General features: G+C 48.9%; 1 protein-coding gene across 17 annotated transcripts in view; it reads right to left on the reverse strand.

Moving 5' to 3' along the window:
- Positions 1-2,139: 2,139 nt before the first annotated feature.
- Positions 2,140-22,913, reverse strand: part of Ncam1 (neural cell adhesion molecule 1) — a 297,853-nt gene continuing 277,079 nt past the window's right edge. For 4 of the 17 annotated variants that reach the window (XM_051156388.1, XM_051156392.1, XM_051156390.1 and 1 more), the window contains 6 exons: positions 20,485-20,609; positions 17,090-17,267; positions 6,800-7,007; positions 5,672-5,788; positions 3,860-4,675; positions 2,140-2,380 (listed from right to left, as the gene is read on the reverse strand). In XM_051156388.1, the coding sequence (XP_051012345.1) occupies positions 2,260-2,380; positions 3,860-4,675; positions 5,672-5,788; positions 6,800-7,007; positions 17,090-17,267; positions 20,485-20,609 (1,565 nt within the window). In that variant the 3' untranslated portion in view covers positions 2,140-2,259. Of the gene's footprint in view, positions 2,381-3,859; positions 4,676-5,671; positions 5,789-6,799; positions 7,008-14,380; positions 14,533-17,089; positions 17,271-20,484; positions 20,610-22,913 lie in introns of those variants that run through there. The other 13 variants (XM_051156387.1, XM_051156391.1, XM_051156389.1 and 10 more) reach the window with 4 other exon arrangements.

A 22,913-nucleotide genomic window follows, 5' to 3' on the forward strand; every position in this document is an offset into this window, starting at 1 on the left:
TGGAAAAGAGACTCCACTGGACAGGGCTGTGGCCAGAGGACTCTGTCCCTCACACTACTCTCTGGTTTAAGCGCTGCCCACATCTCCTGTTCTGCTCTGTGCCTGCCCTCTGTACTGTCTTCCTAATAGCTCTTCCTGAGGACCTGCGCATGTGAACGGTGAGTCAGTACAGGCCCTGGAATGAAGGAGGCCGCCAGGCTGAGTGTTCTGGAACCTCCCTTTCCATCCCCAGGAGCTGAGGAAAGGCAAAAATAACCCCACACTGAGCAAATGACAAGACCATTATTTTTCACAGTTTGAAATTATAATCTATCATCGCCACTGGTCACACTGCAGAAGTGTCAGAACATTGGGGGGGCGGTGCCCACAAAGTGGACACAGGGCCGTCTGGCCACCCTAACCTCTTGTTGCTTTGTACTTGGGAAAGGAACACGTGCTGTCGGACGGACGTTGGTTAGCTTAGTGCCCTCTTCATCAGCATCTTTGTATTTCATTTCCTTTGTTGAAAGGCTTTTATTCCTTTTGGGATTTCATTTTTTTTTTTTTTTTTTTTTGTTTCCTGAATAGTTTTTTTTTTTTTTTTTTTTTTTTCTGAACTATCTGCTACACCTTCCACAACCAAACTATATTGAAGTTTTATTTCAATACTATGACAAAAACACGTTTCACACTAAAATATTCACGCATCCACAGTGCACAAGCTTGCGGTTTAAAGTAGAATGAAGAAACAAAAGCAAAATTTCTATACAAAGGGCTGGCTTTTCCCTTCCCCCCTCCCATCCCCCTGAAAGTTTCTGTATTCTCCCCCAACTTGGTTTCTGATCCAGGAAACTTTTATTATAACTCCAGACAGTATTTTTTCTTTTTCTTTTTTTTACAAACGTTGCCTAAGTGAACAGAAGGCCAATGCCACTTTACTTCAACAGATTTCCAAAAGGAGACACTACTTCCCTGAAGCACACGTGCTCTTCCGCTCAAATCTAGATTCTGGGCTCTAAAGGAAATGGTTTGTATATATTTTATTTGGCTTTCTACAAAAAAAAAAAAAAAGTTTGGGGTTTAAAAAAAAGTGTGTTCACCAAGGCCAGCCCCAACTATACAATCTTCTCTGCTTCATTCAACAAAGCCAAAGGGGTCCTTTAGAGGAAGAGTGTGCAGACACCTGGGAGGCAGGCCCAGGGTCACAGACACAGGCAGGTGGCAGCTAATCTGAAAGCGGTCTACCAACCCCCATCTCCCCCTAAGAAATAGCAACTGAATACAGGGGGGGAAAGGCAAAAATCATTTCAGAAGGAGAGGGCTTTCACCCTAGTTTGACACAGATAAAAACTGCAATGAATCAGAATTGGGGGCAGCGGGGTACAGCCACTGTAAACAATCATTTTTTGTAACCTTTACCCTGTGCTAAAAGCAACCTGGGAGGATTCTACCTGCCTCTATGGGGGTATCTGTAGCTTAAACAAAAAAGGGGGGCATCTATTTTACACGGACATTAAACAGAACCGAAGTCAAAAGTCTGTCAACTTGTAAACACTGGAAAGCAAACTTGGAAGAGAGGAAGTAAAGAAAAGAAAAGAAATGGTGGAAGAAAATCGAAAGCAAAAGAAACCGAATAAGCTGCGATTTGGCATTCTTCCTAGGGAAGAGGAGTCTACATGGGAACTGGACGCAGCTAGCTAGAGTGCCACACTTTGCATACGGAACAGATACAAAGTGAACAGAAAGTGTAACTTATTTGTGAGGTTCTACAGAGTCCCAACTTGACTGAAAGTATAAAAATAAACCGTGGAACTTGGTTCATTCGGTTAGTCTGAGTTCTTGGAAGCATTTTTTTTTTTTTTGAAACTGATTTATGAAACACCAATTGCAGCCTTCCTGAACCTAGATTTTTTTTTCTTTTTTTTCTTTCGGAGCTTCCTAGATTCTTAATTTGGGGTCCTTTTGTTTGATTTTTAAATGGTTTCAGGGAACAGAGTGTCCTAGTTTGGCTGTGGGTTTAACCTTTTTGTCCTCTCTCTCTTTTTTACAAGTGGGTGTGCAACAAAGGAGCCCTTTCTAGAAACCTACAAAAAAGGCGATCCCATGTTTATCTGTTTTTGTTTAAAGGCAAAAGACACTACAGGAATGAGTGTGTGTGTGTGTGTGTGTGTGTGTGTGTGTGTGTCTGTGTGTGTGTGTGTGTGTGTGAGATTTGGGGATGCTCTGGTGAAGCCGCTGTGTCACTTTTTATCTTGATCTTTGCTTGTTGCTTGGTACCCATCATGCTTTGCTTTCATTCTCTTTTGTTTGTGTGGCATCGTTGGGGACCGTCTTGACTTCAGTTGGTGCTGCCTTTGCTTCTGACTCCTGGGGCTCAGACTTTGTTTCTACAGGACCCTTCCTGCAGAGAAACAGAAACAGTGTTGCTGAGAGAGACCATGTTGTACTGCTCTGCAAAATTCTACCCCGCTCCCCAAGTCACATTCCGGGGTGGGTGGTTTCAGTTGCAGCTCCAACATCTAACCTTGCAATGCACACTAAAAACAGCTGAAATGACCAAGGAACTCTGCAAATGACTCGTGTTTGGGGCGTGTCCCCAGAAATCCTTGGTACAGTGACTTTAAAAGCAACTAGGCGATTCCAAGGTGCCGCTAGCTAGGTGCCGCCAAGGTGCAGAGCTAGGTGCCGACGCACTAGTCAAGAACAATCATTTCTCCTCCAGCTTAACTGCCCCAGCCCATATTAACCTGGACCAGGAGAAGAGAAGGCGGGGCTCCTCTCTCTGTCTGTGTCTCTCTGTCTTTCTATCTCTTTGTCTCTGTCTCTGTCTCTCTCTCTCCCCCTCCCTCCCTCCCTCCGTCTGTCTCTCTCTCTCTCTGTCTCTCTCTATCTCTCTCTCTCTCTCTCTCTCTCTCTCTCTCTCTCTCTCACACACACACACACACACACACACACACACACACACACACAAGAAGAAGCACAGTGGCTCAGCTTGCCGTAAGTGGGGTGGGTACGCCTGGCTCTTCTTCGGGTACCAATTACAGAGGTCCCTGCTGCAAACCACCTACTTCTCTTTTGCCTGCCCCCAACCCTTCATCCCACACTGTTTCCGGATGGTGACTCTATGGTCACCTTGGGTAAAGTGAGAAAATACTGTTGTTACCAGGGTGGCAAGAAGCTAGAATGGGCCTGCTTGCTATAACAGACTGGAAGGGACAGCCACACTGACCTCTATTAAGGACTAGCATGTCTCTGTCTCCACAGGTCTCACCGGAGAGTCAAGCCTAAAGACATACTGCAGCAAGTGCAGCCATTGACTGATTCCAGTGAATTTAGTTAGCATCACACTTAAGAAACATGAAGCTGGAGAACTTGAACTCAGAGGCAGGCGTGAGTGTCTGAGAGTCTTGGGTAGGGGAAGAATGGACCTCTCAGCCAGTGTGTAGCAGAGCTGCCTGTGGCCGCATCCTCCTTGCACCAGGACTATCTCATTTTTTCCCTCAATATTGAGGCACTTCTCACAGGAGGACTTGGCCTGGCCCTGGATAACACACTCTCTGGGCCCAGGATGGCAGATAAAGGCACCTTGGTGTCCTAAGTGCCTTCCCAAACTCTGCTCATCAGTGGTCCAACGGCAAAGGCATCCCCAGGGAAGATAGGAGAATGGCTAAGATGATAAGAATGGCTCATAATTAACATCGCTTTGCTCATCCCACTTCCTGCCTCCGTTCCTGCCTCATCCCAGGCCCCTGGCTGACAGTTGTCTCACAGAAGCCCTGCAAGAGGCTGAGGACACATCAAACAAGGAGGACATGGTACAGCACAAACACACACCACCACAGGACACAACCCAATGACAGTGGACAAAGAGAGGCCGTACTCGGTCTTTGCTGGTGCAGGCGGCACAGCGCTGTCTGCAGGGGAAGGAGCAAGCTCAGAGGCTTGTCCACTGGCCCCAGTGGCAGGAGCAGGAGAGCCCAGGGCTGCAAAAACATCCTTTGCAAGGTCAATATCTGGGGTCTTGAAGTTCCCTTCGTCCATTTTTAAGTCCTCGCCCTGGGAAGGGTTTGTGGTGCTGACGGAGGCAGCCTTGCTCTTCGGGCTAGCAGGGGCTGTGGCTGCCTCAGGTGGGTTCTTCACCGTGCCGGGCTGGGTGGGCTCTGGGTCCAGGCCTTTGGTGCTGGGGGATTCCTGCTTGGCCTGGGGGGCTTCTGTGTCAGGGGCGGCTGCTGCTGCTAAGGGGCTGGCTGCCCCAGCTGGGGTGGGGGTTGGAGCTGGGGATGGCTTACTGGCTGAAGGGGCCTTGGAGGCCTCTCCTGCACTGGCAGGGGTGCTGGGGTTGAGTACAGCCCCTTGGTTAGCCAGGACAGTGGAGGACAAATTGCTAGCAGAAGGAGTTGAAGTTGGGGTATCACTCAGGTCAACAAGAGGAGCAACTTTGGGGGCTGAAGCTGAGGGTGAGGGTGAGGCCGCGGCACCAGGCCCCTTGGAAGGGGTGGCCTGACCAGTGGGCACAGAATTTGAGTCCGGCACAGCTGTGGCTGGTGGGGCAATACTGGAGGTCAGTGTAGTGGTCTCACTGGTGGGGCTGTTCTGAGCAGTGGCAAAAGTTTCGGTGATAGTGTCAGAGTTAGTGGTGACGGTGGTGACAGAAGGCAGCATGTCCTCGACAGTGGCTGTGGTGTCAGCAGGCAGCCTGTGGGGAGGACAGGAAGTAGAAAGAGAATAGACAATGAAGCTGAGACATGACAGAGAAGCTAGAAAGGAAGCAAGGAGAGGAGCTGTGGGTGGGTGCATGCAACCATACATGGGCAGGACCGTGGGCCCACAGAGAAACAAGGACAAAGAGGAAGTACATGCCCCAGGCGGGCAGAAGAGGACACAGGAGACAACAAAGAACGTGGCAGTCTCAAAGGGACCTGCTAGCCTCCCTCTGCGCTGAGGCTCCTTCAGCTCTCTGCACAGGGCTCCAGTCCTCTAGCGGTCTATCTAGAATTCTCTTGTGCTGCCCTGGATCTCCACTCTGGTGACGGCAGCTGATGTCTACCATCTACCTCTCTAAGCTTCTAGAGCCCCAGGAGAATGGGGTCCAGCTACCTTAGGGTTCTTCCTAGGCAGGGGTGGGGAGGGGGCGGGGAAGCCAGAATGAGGCAGACCAGGGCTCCAAATGGCTCCTATGTGTCACGGGCACTTCCAGCCACAGATTTATGCTCTTGTCAGACAGATTTCCTTCAAGGCTTTCAGGTCCTTGGTAGCCTGGTGGGCATTACAGACAGAGCTGATCAGAAGCTCCCGAGGATCCCAAGGTTCCTGAGTGGAAGAGGACCAGGGGGACCTCACCAGGTCCCCAAGAGTTCTGAGAAACCCTAGATGAAACGGCTAGTCCTCTCTCTCAGTGAGGTTAAGACATCCCTAGGATATGTGTGGGATTTTTGAATAGTTCAGGGAGCCCCACATATGCAAAGAACCAAGTAAGGAACCCACCATGACCCAAGGAGGAATAAAAATGTCTTCTCTCTCAGGAGAGTGGGTTCAGACACTGTCTAGCTGGAAGGGCTTCTGACCCAGGGCTCCAAAGCTCTGGCTTCCATATTTGGCCAGGAACCACGGGTGAGAAGCAAGGAAAGTTGGGGTAGGGTGATGAGGTGGATTTGGGGATCTGGGGAGGTGTCAATCCTCCTAGTCCACGTACTCGGGCTCTGTCAACGGCGTGGTCTCGTTGGGCTCTGTGTGTTTCCCTCCATCATGATTTGGGGTCCGTTCTTCTTCTGTTCGGACCTCCACAATGGGTTCTTTGGACTCATCTTTCCTGTAGAGAGAGTTCTGTTGGTTAGAGTCCAGGATGGCTTCAGGAGGGGAGACATATAAGGAAGACACTGTAACAAGGGGGTTCAGGGTCTGGCTTTCGGCTGGCAGAGTGGGCTGGATTCCCGTCTCTGCGTCAACATAGTCCCTAGACATACGGTAATCACCCCACCTTACCCCTACCTCAGGTCTCCCATCTGTACATGAGGGCGAGCAACAGTGTATGCCTTGCCTAACTATGAGAACTAGAGGAGATAATTTATGTAAAGTTTTTAGCACAGTGCAGATAAGTGCTCAAATGCAAACCCATGTGCACAGGTGTGTGTGCATGCACACAGGTGTATTCGTAACTATGCATACACAGGCCCTGTGTGCATAGATGTCTCTGTATATACACAGTCCGCTCCATCCTTTCACTCCATCCTTTCTTGGCTTGCTAGAGCAGCCCTGCTCACGCGTAGACATCAAAATCTCCTGCTAACTAGCTAACAGGTGCTACTGGAGGGAAGGAAATATACACGGCTCCTCTAAAAGGAGAAAAATTTGTACTAATTTTTCTCCCGTTGGTCCCCTTGAGCCAGGATGCAGGGTCTTGCCTCCAGGGGCTGCAAGCTAAGTACTTGTTGGTGGTAAGTGAATGAGTGAGGGAAATAAGTACATTCCTCCAATGCCCGTTGCCCCCCATTACAGCTCCTCTCCAGGTTTAATTCTGACAAGCCCAGCCTCTTGACCTCTTCAGGGGTTTTCAAATCTTTATGAGACTTTAGAACCTAGCGTGGGCCCAAGGCACTGCTTTCCAAACTGGTCACCCCACCTCGCCTTATACCCATGTTCACAGTCATTTGCTTCAGTGATTTTTACCACAGTCAGAGTTTTTCATGTGGGCAAGCTACAGCTAAAGGGGAGGTCACCACAGCACTCTCAGAGGGCACAGTGCTAGGCCCTGGGCTGGGGTAGAGCCTAGGACACCCCCCCCCCCCCCGCCGCCCCACTGACAGGATGTGTTTGCACTTACGAGAAAGCAGCCTTGCCTTCCTCCATGTCCTTGCCCTTGGCTCCGGGCCCGGCTTTGCCACACAGGTTAACAGCAATGCACATGAGTAGGCCGCACTTGTTCAGGAAGTAGCAGGTGATGTCCATGACCACAAGGAGTAGGACAAAGATGACAATGAGGATGCCCACAATGGCACCAGTGCTCAGGCCAGTGGTGGGGCTGCCGTTGGCTTAAGTGGGAGAGAAAGGGTTGGTGGTTAACAGGCTCAGGTAGGAACCCTTTGTCCCTATGAACAACCATCCCTTGGGGGGTGGGGGGGTAGAATAGGCCCTGAGCCTATAGACAGCTGTCCCTGGGGGCGTGGAGTAGGGTCCTGAGCATGAAGCCAAGGTGTTTGTGACCAGTGGTACCTTCCTTAGGGCCTCCTTATGCCTGGTGTAGGAATAAGAGGTTCTTTCCAGATGAGACATGATAGCCTCATCTCACCCAGGAGACAGGGCTTGGGGACTCCCACAAATTATGATGAGAGACAGGGTTGTGAGCTCTGTCTTCATTCCTCCCCTCAAGCCTAAACCCCCTTGTCCCTAAGGCATATGCTCAGCTAGCCTTTGTGAGTCCTGGAAGCAGATCGGGCCCAGTCAGGAAGTATCTGAGGACATTGAGTGAAGGTGAATCCAGGAGACGTCTCTGGACCGATGCAAACTGTTTTTCTGGGTAGCCAGACAGTGGCTGCTGGCTTCAGGCTGTGCTGGGGCTCTAGCACAGTGACAGACAGTGTCCCATATGGGGTTCCCAGGACTGTCTTAGGTCATGTGGAGCTGTCAGGCCCAAAGGGATACCCAAAGTATGATTCAACTTCCTCTCCCCTCTTGAAGGGTAAGTTCAAAGGACTTTAACTCTGAGGGGATTGGGGTTCGGTTTATCCTTTCTCATGCCCCAGGAGGTTGCATGTGACCTCTGCAACTCTGGAGACACAGCACCCTCCCCAGGCCCCATGGGGAAGGTGAAGGGTCTGGGAATACTTACCACATGGGAGCCAGGCATTCTGGGATCAGACTTCAGGAAAACCTGTAGACTTACCCAGATCTGCACATTCTCACAGACAGTCATACCCACACATTGAACAAGTGTCCACGGAAGTCACATTCTCACATCCTGACAGCATCCGGCCTCCGAACTGGCTGGGTTTTCACTGTCTAACTTCCCTGGTATCCGTCAGCAGTCCTCCAAGGCCTTGGCCTATAGATTCTCTCACATAAGGACCCTGCCTGAGTTCCTTGTGTGGCTCTACCAACGTCAGCTTTCTGAGAGATGACTGCACCCAACAGTGGTGGTATTGTTGGAAGTGAAACTACACAGAGTTCTACCTTTGTAAGTCACTGTGGAGACAACAGTCTTGGAGTGACCTGTGGACATGTCTCATCCATTCTTCTTCACACCAATCTACCATTAGACCCTGCCTGATGTTTCCTGTGCTCCCAAAGGACTAAGGATACCCAGATCTGTGGACTGGCTGCAAGAACGACAGCTACCAGGACTTGGGAATTTGGTCCCAACTATCTCTACACTCAGGTTACTATACTTATGCCAATGGCTACGGCCGGCCCAGCAGCCTGTGAGTCTTGTCTTACACCATCCCTCCAGACATGGGGAGGAATGGGAAACCAAGATAAGTGGTACTGCATGTGGGATACCATTTTTCTTTTAATGATGATGGATGTTAGCGATAGGCTATCACTGGCTAGGGGCTCTGAGCCTCTTGCCTTTACTTCCTGACAGCTGAGTTTACAGGTGTGCACCACCACACCTGGCCTCCGTTCTCCGTTCCTTGTATAGTCTGTGTTCTGCCTGTTAGGATGCCTCACCCAGGTACTGTAACACTTTTCTAGGGGTTGTTAGCAGTCCATTGTTCCTAATTAAAAACTTCAGTTCTAGCCCAGAATGCCAAAGGGAAATGTTTGCAACCAATTCCTCTAGGTGCCTTCCGGCCTGAGTTGACAAATACCCCAGGTTCACAAATGTTTTTACTCTTTGGCACCTTGACTTGCTTCCAGTTCTTTCTTCCTCAGGAATTTGGGCTGGCCCTTTCTAATCCTTGCCTGTGGAGTCCAGCCGGTGTCTCTGAGAAGGCCCAAGATGATCAGAGGGCACTAGCTACCAGGTGTGTGGGCTTTGACATCGGGAAAGCAGCACCTGGCCTCAGCCCTCAGTTGGAAGGATCCATTCTTGCAGTGCCCACTTGAGAACTTCTCCATCACCCTCACTCATGTAAGGGGAAAGAAGGGGGTGCCTTGATCTCCTTGACTTTTAGGATCCCAAGGGGTTTCCTTGAATAGGAGAGTCACCTTGACCTCAGCCTTCCCACACTGATAGGTGTCAAGCGCCTATTTCACCAGGAACGAGCTAAAGTAGAAAGGCAGTTTTTGGGGAGGTATCTATGAATTTTTGCACTTAGTGGTACTCTTAAAAATTTCTTTTTTAAAAGAGCAAATCTTATTTCACTGTAGCTCAGGCTAGTCTGGGCCTTGCTCTGAAGCTCAAGCTAGCCTCACATTTATGAGAACCTCACTGCCTTGGTCTCTTGACTGCTCTGACTAGAGTCACGAGCTACCATGGCCATGGCAACAGCAATGGCTTTTTATCCTGAGCTAGATACATAATACCATCCTAAGTGACTGCTCATCTCATAACTCCGTCTCCAGCCTCATGACTACTCATCTCTTCAAAGAGGAAAAAATCAACCACTGGAAAAGCTATTCTGAGTGTGAGAGTATGGCAGCAGGGTGGGACTTGCCCAGCAGAGTCAGCTGGAGGCTTCACTAACTGCGAGCACATTCGCAGTAAGGTGCCCAAGGGCGAAGACCGTAATGTGACAGAAGAAAGAGAGTAGATATTTCATATGATAGAAAGTTCGAAGCCTTTCTCGACCTATCTGGTGTCTCATGTGTTGTAGCCTCTGTGTGGTCCCCTGACCCTTGGAAAGCACGGTTTGACCTTCAGTGGTATGTTCCAGGCCAGGCCAGTCTACATGCTGCCTGATGAACATGCCAGCCCGTTATCTCCCCGGGACTGGCTGACTGGGTAGCTCTGTTGTCTAACAGGCCTCTCAGGTCTCATGTTATCTTCTTAGAGCTCTATCTTCTTTATCTTCTTTATCTACCAAGCCACACTGCTCTACTCTCTTCTTGCTACCATCTGCCCCCGCCCCCATCCTTTTCCACCCAGCAGGTACCTGCTCTCTCCTCTGTGTCCCCGGAAGCTACTGTGATGCTGACTTAGGGAAAATGTTCACGGAATATTTGTTGGATGACTAAATGAGTCCTCAGCCCATGAAATGAAAACGTCATTCCAAAAATGGAAATTGTGTGTCACAAGAAGGAAAAAGAACCTGAACTCTCTACAGCATCAGGAGGTGGGGTGGAGGGTGGGACAGACCACAGGCCCACAGGAAGGATTGGCAAGCCTAGGAAGTCAAACAGAGTGAGCTGCCTTGGGAGCTTTGTTTCTTTTGAGTGCTCCGTTTCTAGAGGCATTAAGCAGAGATCAGAAAAGCTCTTGACAGAGGTGTTGTAAACCTATGCGTGAGGTACCTGTATCTAGAAGGGCCTTGGGGTCGGGGATGGCCTACAGATCTTTTTCAACTACAAATACCTCATTTCAAAGCAGAGTCGTATGGTGCTCTGCACATGAGACTATTTCCAAGATGTCAGTCTCCACAGTGTGTATTAGGAGAGATTTTTTTTTTCTGGAAGACTAAAATGCTGGTAGGCCCCCATCTTTAATCATTGATCTTTGCAGTTTTCATTTTGCATGAAAAGCAAACACCTTTTTAACCCTTAACAGCACTTCTCCGCCTATGGTGGAGTCCCAGGGCGGCTTCTTAAAAACTGAGCATCTGGGGCTCTTCATTCATTCTAGATCCGGAGTCACTGAGGAAATGAAGGTCAGAAACTGGGATTTGAATAAGTACCCAGGTCTCATGAGGCCTGCCATTTCTGGGCCTTCCCTGTCCTCAATCCCAGTGGCTTATGCCAGATTCCCAGGTCCATCACCAAAGAGGTCATCATTTGCTCTATGTCTCTAACACAACATATTTGGTCTGATGTAGGTGCAGAGAGAGAGAGAGAGAGAGAGAGAGAGAGAGAGAGAGAGAGAGAGAGAGAGAGAGAGAGAGAGAGAGAGAGAGAGAGAGAGAGAGAGAGAGAGAGAGCAGAAGACAGAGACAGAGAGAGAGAGAGACAGAGACAGAGAGAGACAGAGACAGAGACAGAGAGAGACAGAGACAGAGACAGAGAGAGACAGAGACAGAGAGAGAGAGACAGAGACAGAGAAAGAGAGAGACAGAGACAGAGAGAGAGACAGAGACAGAGAGAGAGAGACAGAGAGAGAGAGAGAGACAGAGAGAGAGACAGAGACAGAGAGAGAGAGACAGAGAGAGACAGAGAGAGACAGACACACACACACACACACACACACACACACACACAGAGACACAGAGACAGAAAGAGACAGAGAGAAAGAGAAAGGAAGAGAGGAGAAACACAGACTCTCTCTTGAATGAAAATAGCTGCCAGGCCACCACTTCCAAACACTGATTCTTCTATAGAAAGTGAGCACTCCTGAAGCTGCAGGGCATGACGGTGGCCTTGCCAGAGAAATGGGACTAAGAAAAGCAATATACAAATGGAAGGGCACTGGAGTCGTGAGACAGTCACATCCTTGTGGGTATTTCAGAGTTAAGCTACTCTGACTACCAGACGAGCAGAATGGTTGAACTTGGTAGGGTCCTCATAGACACCTTATATGTCTGCTTGATCCTTCCTGGAGCTGGCTGTGCACAGAATGCAGCTTGTCAACAGAAGCTCCCACCAGTTTTTAATCTGTCATAAGATACGTGTGTGTGTGTGTGTGTGTGTGTGTGTGTGTGTGTGTGTGTGTGTGTGTATGTGTGTGTGTGTGTGCAGCTCTGCAGCTGGGGGAACACACCATCCCTGATCCAGTCTTCAGAGTGACTGCCTCCTCACTTCTGCAAAGGCTCACTCTTCTCCCACTCTTTGCTGAGGATTCCCAGGCAACAGGGAACCTGACACCCTCAGGGTCACTTAGAAAGGCATAATGCTTCTGGAAAGAAAATGCAATGCCTTAGACTAGAACTCTCTTTCTCACTAAGTGTGGGGTCCAATTTAAATGTCTCTCCTAGTAATCAGTTGTCAAACACACACAAGATGGAGAGAGAGGGTCTTTTGACACTGTGTTGGACACAAAAATCAAAGAAAATCAAACACACTGTTGAATTTACATGAACTGTTATATCCTTTAATAATGCAAAGGTGTAAACTTCATAAAATCTTGCTGATTATCTGATCATCTACACAATGATGTTAGCATTCTTATTAGTACAAAAACATGATCTGAACCTGCTGTATAAATACTCCAAAAAAAAAAAAAAATCGAGCAGAGAACCCTCATAGCAGATACACGGTGTACGGTCTGTACTGATACACAGTGTAGAGGTGGGGGTAAGCTCACTCTCTTGGGGATAATTGGGGGTTGCTCTCTTAAAGACTCCTGGCTGGTCCAGGAGCCACAGCCTTCATGGAGGGACCCAGTATCTGGCAGGGGCTAGTGTACCCTAAAGCTGTCTCTGGTAGGGCACACCATTACAAGCCACAAGCCAGCTGAAATAAGCTCAAAGGGCCTGTGTCTTTTAAGAGCATAGGAGCGTGCTGTGGCTCTGAACATTTGGGTCGATCTCCAAAGGTCCCCTTAGAAATGTTGACACTGTCCCTCTCCTGTGAGTGGTTTGATGGTGAGGCTGAGGCAGACAGACTCTCCGAGCCAAGTTCTCCTAGAGTGAATGGATGTGACACCTATCGAGGGCCATCAGAGAAGGGCAGGGGTGGGACTTCTTTTGCCTTCCCTGAAGCTTTATTTAACTGACCTGTGACTCTCATATCAGGCCCTGAGGTCCCACACTCTTTTCTCTGCTGTACTGCCCTTGTGCCCAAGAGCCATCTTGCTTCATTGAGCTGGTGGGAAGAGGCCAAGGGTCCTGAGCAAGAGGTTCATGTCTGAGCAAGAGGCACTGTCAGTTTTAGGTACTGAGCAGTGTGGAACCTCTATGCTGAACACTAGGGGATACTGGCAGGTAGCAGCACAGCTGGCTCTGCCTGCCAACCACAATTTAGGGTCATTTGTATTCCCAAAGGAGAAGGCTAGTATAGTTTTTGAGCATTAAAAAAAAAAAACAAAACAAAAAAAAAACAAAAAAAAAACAAAATAGCAGAAACAAAATAGGTAAAGAACCAAAAAAAGAACATAAATTAAACTTCCGTGGAGATGTTCAGAGATGAGACAGGTAGAGTGACGGGTGCCATGACAGGGGAGGGAGTTTTGTCCATCAGAAGGTGCATCCCAAAGTTCACACGCTGATACTATTGGGTGGCTTTCAGCCTTGAGCCTCAGGCATTCGACTGTGATACATCCACCTCTTCTTCTGGGTGAACTGCACAACAGCAACAGGAGCTCCTGGCTTTTCATATGAATTTAAAAAGTGTCATGGAGACCATTCGGGAAGTTGGAGCATTTTGGAAGGGCTGGCAGGCAAACTGCCTGATATATTGACACTGTAGGGGGAGTAGTATGTCCCTCAGTCCCTTACCTTGTGCTCTTTGGAGCATGTAGGGGGAAGGTGGGGAAGGTGAGTGATTCACAGTGGATGCTTCCAAACTGCCCAGGATACTGTGCTTACGGTGATGGTGTAGGCCATGGCTGGAACACAGCTGCCAGGACCTGGAGCTTTAGTGCTCATCTGAAGCATCCTACTGGGTAGTGGAGGAATTAGCTCTGCTGGGAGCCAGATACCAAAGCCCATTCTTACTGGGCACATCACAGTTTGACCTTCTTCACAGAGACAGCAGAAGATGTTGAGACTGACCCCAGCATTAAAGCACCTTCCTACAATGTTCATCAGCCCCGGAAAACAGACAATTTTAACTTTTCCCACTGCACAGGCAACAGGGGGTTTAATTTTGTCTATCAGGCCAGCAGAGTGCTTAGGCAAGTCACCACGTGTGCTCTTTCAACATCGGTACTTAAATACTTAAATGCAGGGGAAGCTAACTACCTATTGGAAGGCAGCGGGCACAGTGTTAGGATGAGGGGCACATGTGGTGACCTTAGCAATCTGAGCCAAGCTTTACAATTCTAGAGTTTTTTCCTCTGCTGCATTTTAGGTCTGAACAATAACAAAAACACAAGTAGCAGAGAGTAGAAACATCTCCATAAATCTTGCATAATGTTGTTTTAAAAAATAGTATTAGAAGAAAGATCTCTCAAATTCTTCTTCTTCTTCTTCTTTTTTTTTTTTTTTTTAAACTGCTATTAAAAAGGGGACAGACTCCATAGGAAGTAACAGAAAGGTATCACTGAATGGCAAAATCTCAAGAGGTGAATCTGTTTCCAATCACCAAGACCTTTCTTGTTCATACAGATTACTTTCTCAGTGGCTGTGGCTTGGCAACTGTGGTCCTGATAGGTTCTTTCAAAGAGGGACAATTTATCATTTCCATCAGAACTGGGATTTTAAGCAAATACAGTGTGTGTGTGTGTGTGTGTGTGTGTGTGTGTGTGTGTGTGTGTGTGTGTGTGTGTGTGTCTGGTGTGTTCAAGTTCCTAACAGAGCAAAAGAAGAGTCACCACAGAGAAAAGCAATGAGACTAAAGTGTAGGAGGTGGAACTTCCTCCCAAGGTAGCTGCAGGTGTCAAGCAAATGGGTCCCAGAGGAAAGGTGGTTGTTGAGACATAAATGTGGCAGTGGGGATGTTCCAGTGACGTCCAAGGTGACAAGTGTAACGACGGACATAGGAAGGGTGTGGGAGGGGAGGAAAGAGAAGGCAGAGACAGAAACAGAGGAAAAAATAGATAAAAAAAAAAGAAAGGAAAAATAGGTCAAATGTAGGAAAAACAAGAATCCAAGGTTAATTCAGCTTAGTAAGTTAGGCTGACAAAAGTTAGAGGAGCTCAGTGCTCTGTCAACATCACAGGCCGGGTCAGCAGCTCAGCAATGCCAGAAGCAGCACAGCAGGTTAATTTGGGGTGGGGGGGCAATGGGGCCAGCGAGCAAATGAAAGTAAAGTGAGAGGACAGGACCCTCCGCAGTAGAACAGCAGGGTCAGAGCAGGAGAGTGTTGCCTCTCGCTAAGATGAAGCCTCTTAGGAGCAGGCAACGAGTATGTCCTTCAGTGCCTAGGGTTTGCTTGTGGAGGCTGAGGTGCAGTGAAGGGCTGCACTATGGTTGGAACACAGGGGTCTGGAGAGCCGAAGCCGACCTGTCTTTCTACTGCACAAGTCCCACTGTCATGCAGGTGCCAGGGTGCTGACCACCTCACCTTCTACCACCCTGCCGATCACAGAATTCCACCACAAACATCCACCTTGTAGTGCAAAGAGGTTGTGTTCTTGAATTCCAATAAGATGGCTAGGCTGGTCCAACCAGAGCTATGCCTTTTTAGCACTTGGACAGCAGACTCGGAGTCACTGTGGGACAAGGCAAGTCCTCCTAGCCCTGTCTGGATCTAGCAGGAGCCTGGGTAATATTCTACAAGGCCTCTATAGGTCGAAAACTCCCTAGCATTTCTCTCTCCAACACTGAAAACCTAGAAGGTAAAGTTGCTGGCCGTTCCCAGTTTGGGAACACAACACACCCAAGCATGCTGCCCAGCAACTCTCACGCTGGGGCTGGCCGTGCCCAGCTTGGCACACCCAAGCATGCTGCCCAGCAAGTCTAACGCTGGGGAAGAACTAGTTTATGGCTTGCTGCAAAGGGCTTAACGTAAGCCTCAGTATTCGTCGAATCCTAAGAGGCTTGGAGGCATGGATCTGGACACGCAAGTGCGTCATACTCTCAATTCCAAGGAAAAACTAGCCAAACAACACAGGAAAGGAGAGACAAGAGGAAAAGCAGGGCCACCTCCATTTGGACATCCTCTTGAGCCACAATGAGGGCAACGTCCTGTAGCCACATCCAAGAACTTCCTTCCAGTGCGTATAGAGACACAGGACCCTATGCTGAGCAAGAAAGCCCTCCCCATAACACAATCAACCAACTGACGCTTCTAATCTACAGCTCAAAACTCACCTGGCAACTGGCCCGAGGCTCCGCGCATATCCCATACACCCTCCGCTCATACACAGCCATAAAGATTCACACGCCAAGCTCTTGTTCTGTTGCTGCCCACTTTGGCACATATAACCCTATGGGGCAGGCTGTCTAACCCCTTCTGGCCTGACTTTCCTGGGAGGAGCAAGCTTGACAACCAAGGTCAGCAGCTAAGCAAGTGCTCCAGACAGGGCAGGCAAGATGGGCCTGCCCAGGCTGTCTTCCTACCACACCTGAACATGAGAGAGCATAGGGGTCCCTCTGCAGCAGGTCGCGCCTGTATCATCTATGACCATAGCTCCTGCCTGTGGTTGGCATTTGGCTAGCTCTGCAAAGGCGAAGTGACAGCTCAGGAGTGGCTGTCTTCTCTGAGGCGTTTGCCTAATGAGGGGGATTGGCCACTGGCACAAGGTATATGGGGCCAGAAGTCACGGCTCTCACTTTATTCCCACACTTGAGTTGGTCCTGGATCCTAGAGACGAATCTGCATGTCCTAGGAGCAGTGCTGCTACCATGGTCTAGCAGACTGGCTGCCCTTTCATTGATGGCGTGTCCCAGTATCTATGTTTTCCACGTGCTCCATTTCAAAAGGTTCAATTTGTCTCTGGCACAGTGGAGAGGCCCTTTACAGATAAGCTTGTAGCTAACTGGGCACCATCTAGTACTTCTCTTGGGGCCACCAGAGAGAAGAGATTTAGACCATGGTTGTGCAGCCAAAGCAAGGGTAACATACAAACAGCATAAAGCCAGGTACATTGTCCTAGTATGGAATGCAGATGGCAGAGAAAGTCTCGTCAAGGATCCTTGTTCAACTAGCATTTAAGGCAAGGCGGGAGTTGGGGTGTTTTCCATTTGAGGGGGTCCCATAGACTGGTTAGCATTGGTCTTTCAAGGCCAAGCGAGACAGGACCTTTCCCCCAGGGTGCTTGGTAAAACTCTCCTGGGGTCTGGTACATGCCATCCCACTGCACAGATGGGGATAAGGCAAAACTAGGCTTGGCATGAGGAACCAGTCATGAGGATGGCTGTAAGCAAGCAAGTTGTCAGGGTTGTCCAGGCGCATTAGGAGGCGTGGCTTGTGTGCATTAATTCAAAGCGCGGGGGGGCGGGGCGGGGGGCGGGAAACGGACAGAAAACAGACATGGCTGTACCTGGGATGGCTGTGGGCTGGGCTGAGGTCCTGAAGACAAAATGAGCTGCCTTGGATTTTCCTTGCTGATTCTCAGCTACCACATATACTTCATACTCGGCGTTCCAGTCCAGGGACTTGAGCATGACGTGGTCACTGCCGGACGGGAGCCTGATTTCCGGTTTCCACTCGGAGGCGAGCTTCTGGGAACAATTGGCAGGAAGGACAGAAGACACCAAGGAGATTCAGTGAGAATGTTGGGGAGACTGGCTAGGAGACACAGACTCGGGGGGGAGGGGGGGATAGAAAACCATGGGAACCAGTTGGATTCTCCATATTGGGAGACCCACCTAGTATGCTTGTCATCATCAACAGTAGTGAACGCCAGTGTGGAATGGTTCTAACTCCATTGTCTCACTAAATTCAGGACTGGCCCTTTCTTGCCATATCTACCATATACTCTGGAATGCTGGGTAGATGGTATAAAGATTTCTTTCTTTTTTTTTTTTTTTTTTTTTTTTTTTGGTTTTTCGAGACAGGGTTTCTCTGTGTAGCCTTGGCCATCCTGGACTCACTTTGTAGACCAGGCTGGCCTCGAACTCACAGCGATCCGCCTGCCTCTGCCTCCCGAGTGCTGGGATTAAAGGCATGCGCCACCACGCCCGGCTGGTATAAAGATTTCTTAGAGGAGTTAAAACCAATGTTTCTTTTCATATTTCAAAATGCTGCCCACATTGTGACAGGTGAATATTATGTCGATTTCTGTTTTACTGGAAGTGTAAAGCCTCATATATTGAGTAGCTTCTGATGGCCAGGCGGTGCACTGAAGGCTACCTACACCCTTTCCCACTACATCTGTACATCAAAGCTGCTGGGCATCACTTCCGAGACATGAGCAATAGGTCAGGTGACTTCACAAAAGTCACCCTATACTCAAGGTTGGAGCACAGCCTGTTCAAGCCCCACACGGCATTTCCCCTTTCCTAACAGGGAGCCCAGAAAGCGTGTATTAAACTGAACTGGGTTTTTCTACATTCTGCAGTGTGGTCTGGCCTCATTGTGGCTGAACATGTGAGGCCCAAAGCTGGGATGCTCACGGGGCCCACATGGAGTATCCCACTGTGCCTAGCAAACACAGGGTCATAAGGATACAGGGCATAAGAAGAGATGCAAATTTCTGGGCATTCCACATTTTTCACCTATCCTACCCTCTAGGTATATCATCCATGTTTACCAATGAGTTTGAGCTGGAAAGGAGTTCCCAAAGCCACTGATTGCCAGGCAACCACCTCCATAACGAAACAGTGTGGGAGAGGCCTCAAGTCCACCTGATACGTCTTCACATGGCGTTTTAGTTTCCAAGCCTGTCACTTCACAGTCCTTGGCCTTTTCAGAAGCCAAATGTGCTTCAGGTATATCCTGGGGACCCCAGGAGGTTTCACAAATGTTTAGTGAACAGGGGGGTAGAACATGGCAGTGTGTCAGCTAAGAGGTGGTCCAGTGACCATGACAGGTCCTGGCCTGGGGCTGGGGGTACACGGGAGTGCTCACTCCAAGGCTGTGGATGCTGTGGGGGGAAATGCTCAGAGGCAATTCTCCTGTCCTCTAATGGAGCCACGCAGCCTGGGCTGTGCCCTAAAGTTAGCTTTGCAACGTTGCTATGGTGCTGTTTTAATTTAAAACAAAGACGCTGAGCTGCCTCTCTTTGCTCTTCCTTCTCTGTCTTCCTCGGCAAACATCATTACAAAAGGGACAACCAGGCGATATAGCAAACACGCAGGAAAGCAAACTTTATGCTATGTAATACATATTAATAATGTGTGATTGCATTTAGCAAACACTAAGCTTCAAAGTGACAGGGGGGATGCTTAAAGTCGCAGGAATCTAAACTAGCTCAGCACCTTGTTTCTGTCTGTTAAGCATGGCTGCAGTGACTGTTCAGGCAGGCACACATGGAGATCGTCTCCTTACAAGTGCGATTTCCACCTGGGCTCTGCACCCTGGTTGCCATTTGAAGAGGTTTCCAAAGTGTCCAGAACCATTTTGGGATCTTGTAACTAATCTGGCAGCATCAGTTATGTCATTCCCGTTTTGTAGATAGAGAAATTGAAATCTGGGAAGATGAGATTATCTGTTCTTCAGGTAACATGCTGGCAAATGGCAAAGCTGGAGTTTGATATCATTCAGGCTCATAGTAGCCAGAGGTATTTTACTCTACTCCAAGTAGGCTGCTCCTACTCCACCTGCTCTGAGCAAGCTATTCCAAGCCATCTGGCAAGTCCTGGCACCCCTCCCTGCTATAAGGAAACCACAGGACCTCCATTTCAGTCGTTATGTGTGGACTGGCCTTTAAGGAACACCCCCTACTCTGACATCTCATATCTGACTTCTTTGAGAAAGCTGAGTAAATAAAGGTCTGTTCCCCAGGCTGCAGGGTGTGCATGCCTGGTGGGCTTCATGCTTCGACCCATGGGCTGTTTCCATGGATGCTGTTCCCAGGAGAGGCAGGGAATGAGCAGCCTCCTGGGAAAAGCCTTATTTGGGGCTTCCTGGAGAAAGCAAGCTGCTCTCTGGTTCATGATCTCCAACTACTATGGAATCTTAGTAACGGGCTACCCCCAGTGTCCAGAGACTGCCCTGGTCCCCGGCACCTGCTGGCCCAATGCCATTACGAGACTAGAAAAGGAGAGAGTTAGTCTCAGTTTGGGGGTCGGTGATGAATGAGGGAACAGTAGCCATCTTAGATAGGTGACAAGTGAGCCTAAAGGGGAAGCACGGAGTCAAGCTGATTCGTGGCAGTTAAGGCCAGCTGAGGCGCTGAGAAGCTCAGGCAAGGGATCCAGCTTAGGATCCTGAAGTAAGTCAAGTGACAGCCTGGGTTCCTGAGCTACATGCTCGGCCTCAGCCATATGTGTGAGACCATCAGTTACTGCTACTGCAGCTCTGGTTGCTTCATCTGCAATGTGGGGGCTAACTGCCACGCCCAATTCATAGGTTCCCTGCAGGAAATCTGTCTGGATACTGCATCTGCTCCAATGCACACGCTTGCTCAAAAGTGGTGGCTGTCAGACGACAGTGTAACATGTTTGCACGGAAGTCTTAGATTATTGAAACAACACTTGGTAGAAAAACTGAAGGAACCAGAAAAGTTACAGTGACGCTGTCATCACCATCTCAGTCTGGTAGAAGTTCTCAAATGGTCCTGCTGTGGGCGTGGCCTATCTATCAGCTGTAGGTCAGTCTTGGGACTTAAAACCTTGACTAAAGTTCCAAGAGTCTTCTGCAAGATGCATGGTGGGACCCTGTCCTACCCCTCACATCACCTGGGATTCCTGAGTTCTTGATTCAACAAGGTAGGCACCAGGGTGCCAGGGTGTGTGTTGCAGGGCGGGGCGACAGAAGATGGAGGCTACTCACCGCTCGGTACTTGACCAGATAGTGTCTGATGGGGGAGCCTCCGTCATCCTGCTTGATCAGGTTCACCTTGATGGAGTTCCCATCCTCTCCCATCTGCCCTTCCAGCTTGGGTGCACTGGGTTCCCCTGAAATAGCCAGTGAATTTTCATGAGATCTGGGTCCACAGAGTGATAAAAGTCAAAATGGGATAGAGAGATGTGATAGGACTGGGCACTTTTCTTGCTTTTTTTCAGAAATTCAAATGGTTAAGAAGCAATGAGCTTGGAACTCTGAACCCTGCTTGGCTGCCTCGTTCAGTCTTAGCTGAGGGTACTTGGTGAGAATGCTCTGGAAAAAGCTCCCCGTGAGCACAGGTCTCTCCCCACCTCTCTCACTGCTGTTCACATTTCTTCCCCCAACTCCACAGGGTTGATTTCTATAAACCCGACATATGTTGACAGAGTGCCTGAAATATGGGCAAATGTGAGAAGGTCTGAATAGGGAATTTAAAGACACAGAATTACTTTCAGAACAGGCCTGCATTTTTATCCCTGGGTACATCGTAACTCACCCTGGAGTCCCGAGGGCTTGGTCATTGATGGGAGTGAATAATGCTGTGGTCCTGTGACTAGCTTTTCATGAATTAAATTTTATTGCTTAGGATCACTTAAAAATACGTTTCCAGTTGTGGCTAAATAAAACACCAATTGCCATAGGCAAGTTTCCTGTGAATGCAACTACATTTATAGCTCAGTCAAGTGAGAGAATCTCTGGCTCCTTAATGCATTAAAGCAACATTCACTGCAGTCTTTTTCTTCGTGGGGGCGGGAGGAATAGCTTTAGCATTTTACAATAAGAAAAATAACGCTTCTTGGCTCTCCTCATTTGGCGTTTATGCTCACTTGGATGGTAGCATTGTGAATCCAAGTGAGAGAAGGAAGATGGACCTTTGTGTAATAAGCCAGACAGCACCATGATGGCTCTGTAGTGTGATGCTGACTGACTCTATGGGATGCTGCACAGGTGCACTGAAGGAACAGGCAAGGAACCATAATATAGGGTTGAAATTAAAACCCCATACTTGTGAGGAACCAGGGCATCTACGAAGGACCAGACTCTGTAATGTATCTCTTTATCTCTCTGGGAGGCTGACGGGAGAGCCAGGATGTGACTTGCCACTAGGGAGAGAAGCTGATTGCCTCACATTGCACCCTTAGCCATAAGTGGAAGGCTGCTGGCAAAGCTGGAGTTTAGCCTGGTCTCCTTGTTCAGTTGTTGGGATCTCCTTCCCTTGGGTGCAAGGGTAGAAGCAGAGAGAACAAGGCACCCAGAGCCCTACGAGGCGTCCCCTGAGGTGTAGCATGCACATCAGCTGGAGCTGCTTAGCAACCCAGAGCCCTGCTGTCAATAAGACCTCTTGGGGAGATGTGTGCACGGGTATGCTTTGAGACCCAGAAAGAATGCGGTTGAATGACTACTGCAGCAGGGAGGACTCATCATCTTGACGTCTGAAGGATGAGATCTGTTCTATGGTTGGGGACTTAAGAAACACAAAAACGAAACAAAACAGAATGCAATGATGACTAGGCTTTTAGAAGAGTACTTGTCCTGGTTTTAAAGCTAGAATGCAGCTACTGTCCTCAGATATTTAGAGGAAACCATTTAGAGTTTGTTTGGATTTGCCAATCTATGTAGGCCTTTCAAATTCCTTTGGGCTTTTCTATCATCTTAGGCAAGAAGTCAATTGTATTTACACCCTTGTAAATGTCCAGTGGGACTCAAAGTGGAGTTTAGTTTAGAATAGGGCAGGGCCTCTGAGTAGTAGATTTCCACAAATGCTGAGGGAGCCATGAGAGAACTCCACTGGTTCTATTCTCTGACAGAATTAAGGTGACCAGCTCATCCCGGGGATCTTCAGACACCCAAGGTTTCAGCATTGAAAGTGCCCCTTGCCAGGAAACCCTGAGTCCTAAGCTAACTGAGATCGCTGCTGGCCAGGACTGAGTAGAAACGACATTATAGCTTTCTGGGCTGAGAATCACAACCTGGACTGTGTTGGACGCCTCCCGAGGAAGGAGGAGAGTCACCAGACAGGTGAAGAACTGGGGCTTTGCCTGAGGCCTCTTTGGAGTGAGGTGGAGGGGTGTCCACCAGCTGCCTCGTTGAACCCTCCTCACCATTCCCTTCTAGAATGGAGCACGGTGGATACTCAAAGCACAACCAAAGCCTTTAACACGTCCTGTGACACGTCCTGTGAACTCTGCTCCGTAGGAGGTATGAAGCTTCATCTGCGTCACTGCCTCACTCTGTCTCCATCCTTGCAGAAAGGGGCACAGGATCAAATGCAGGCCCCTTCCACCTCTGCCATCCAAGCATGGGTGGATTTGGGGAAGTTACCAACTCTTCCTTGACTAGTTCTCACAACTCCAAGAGGGTGGAGAACACAACCA

This window comes from Acomys russatus, chromosome 14, assembly GCF_903995435.1.
Source record: "Acomys russatus chromosome 14, mAcoRus1.1, whole genome shotgun sequence".
Classification (NCBI taxonomy): Eukaryota; Metazoa; Chordata; class Mammalia; order Rodentia; family Muridae; genus Acomys; species Acomys russatus.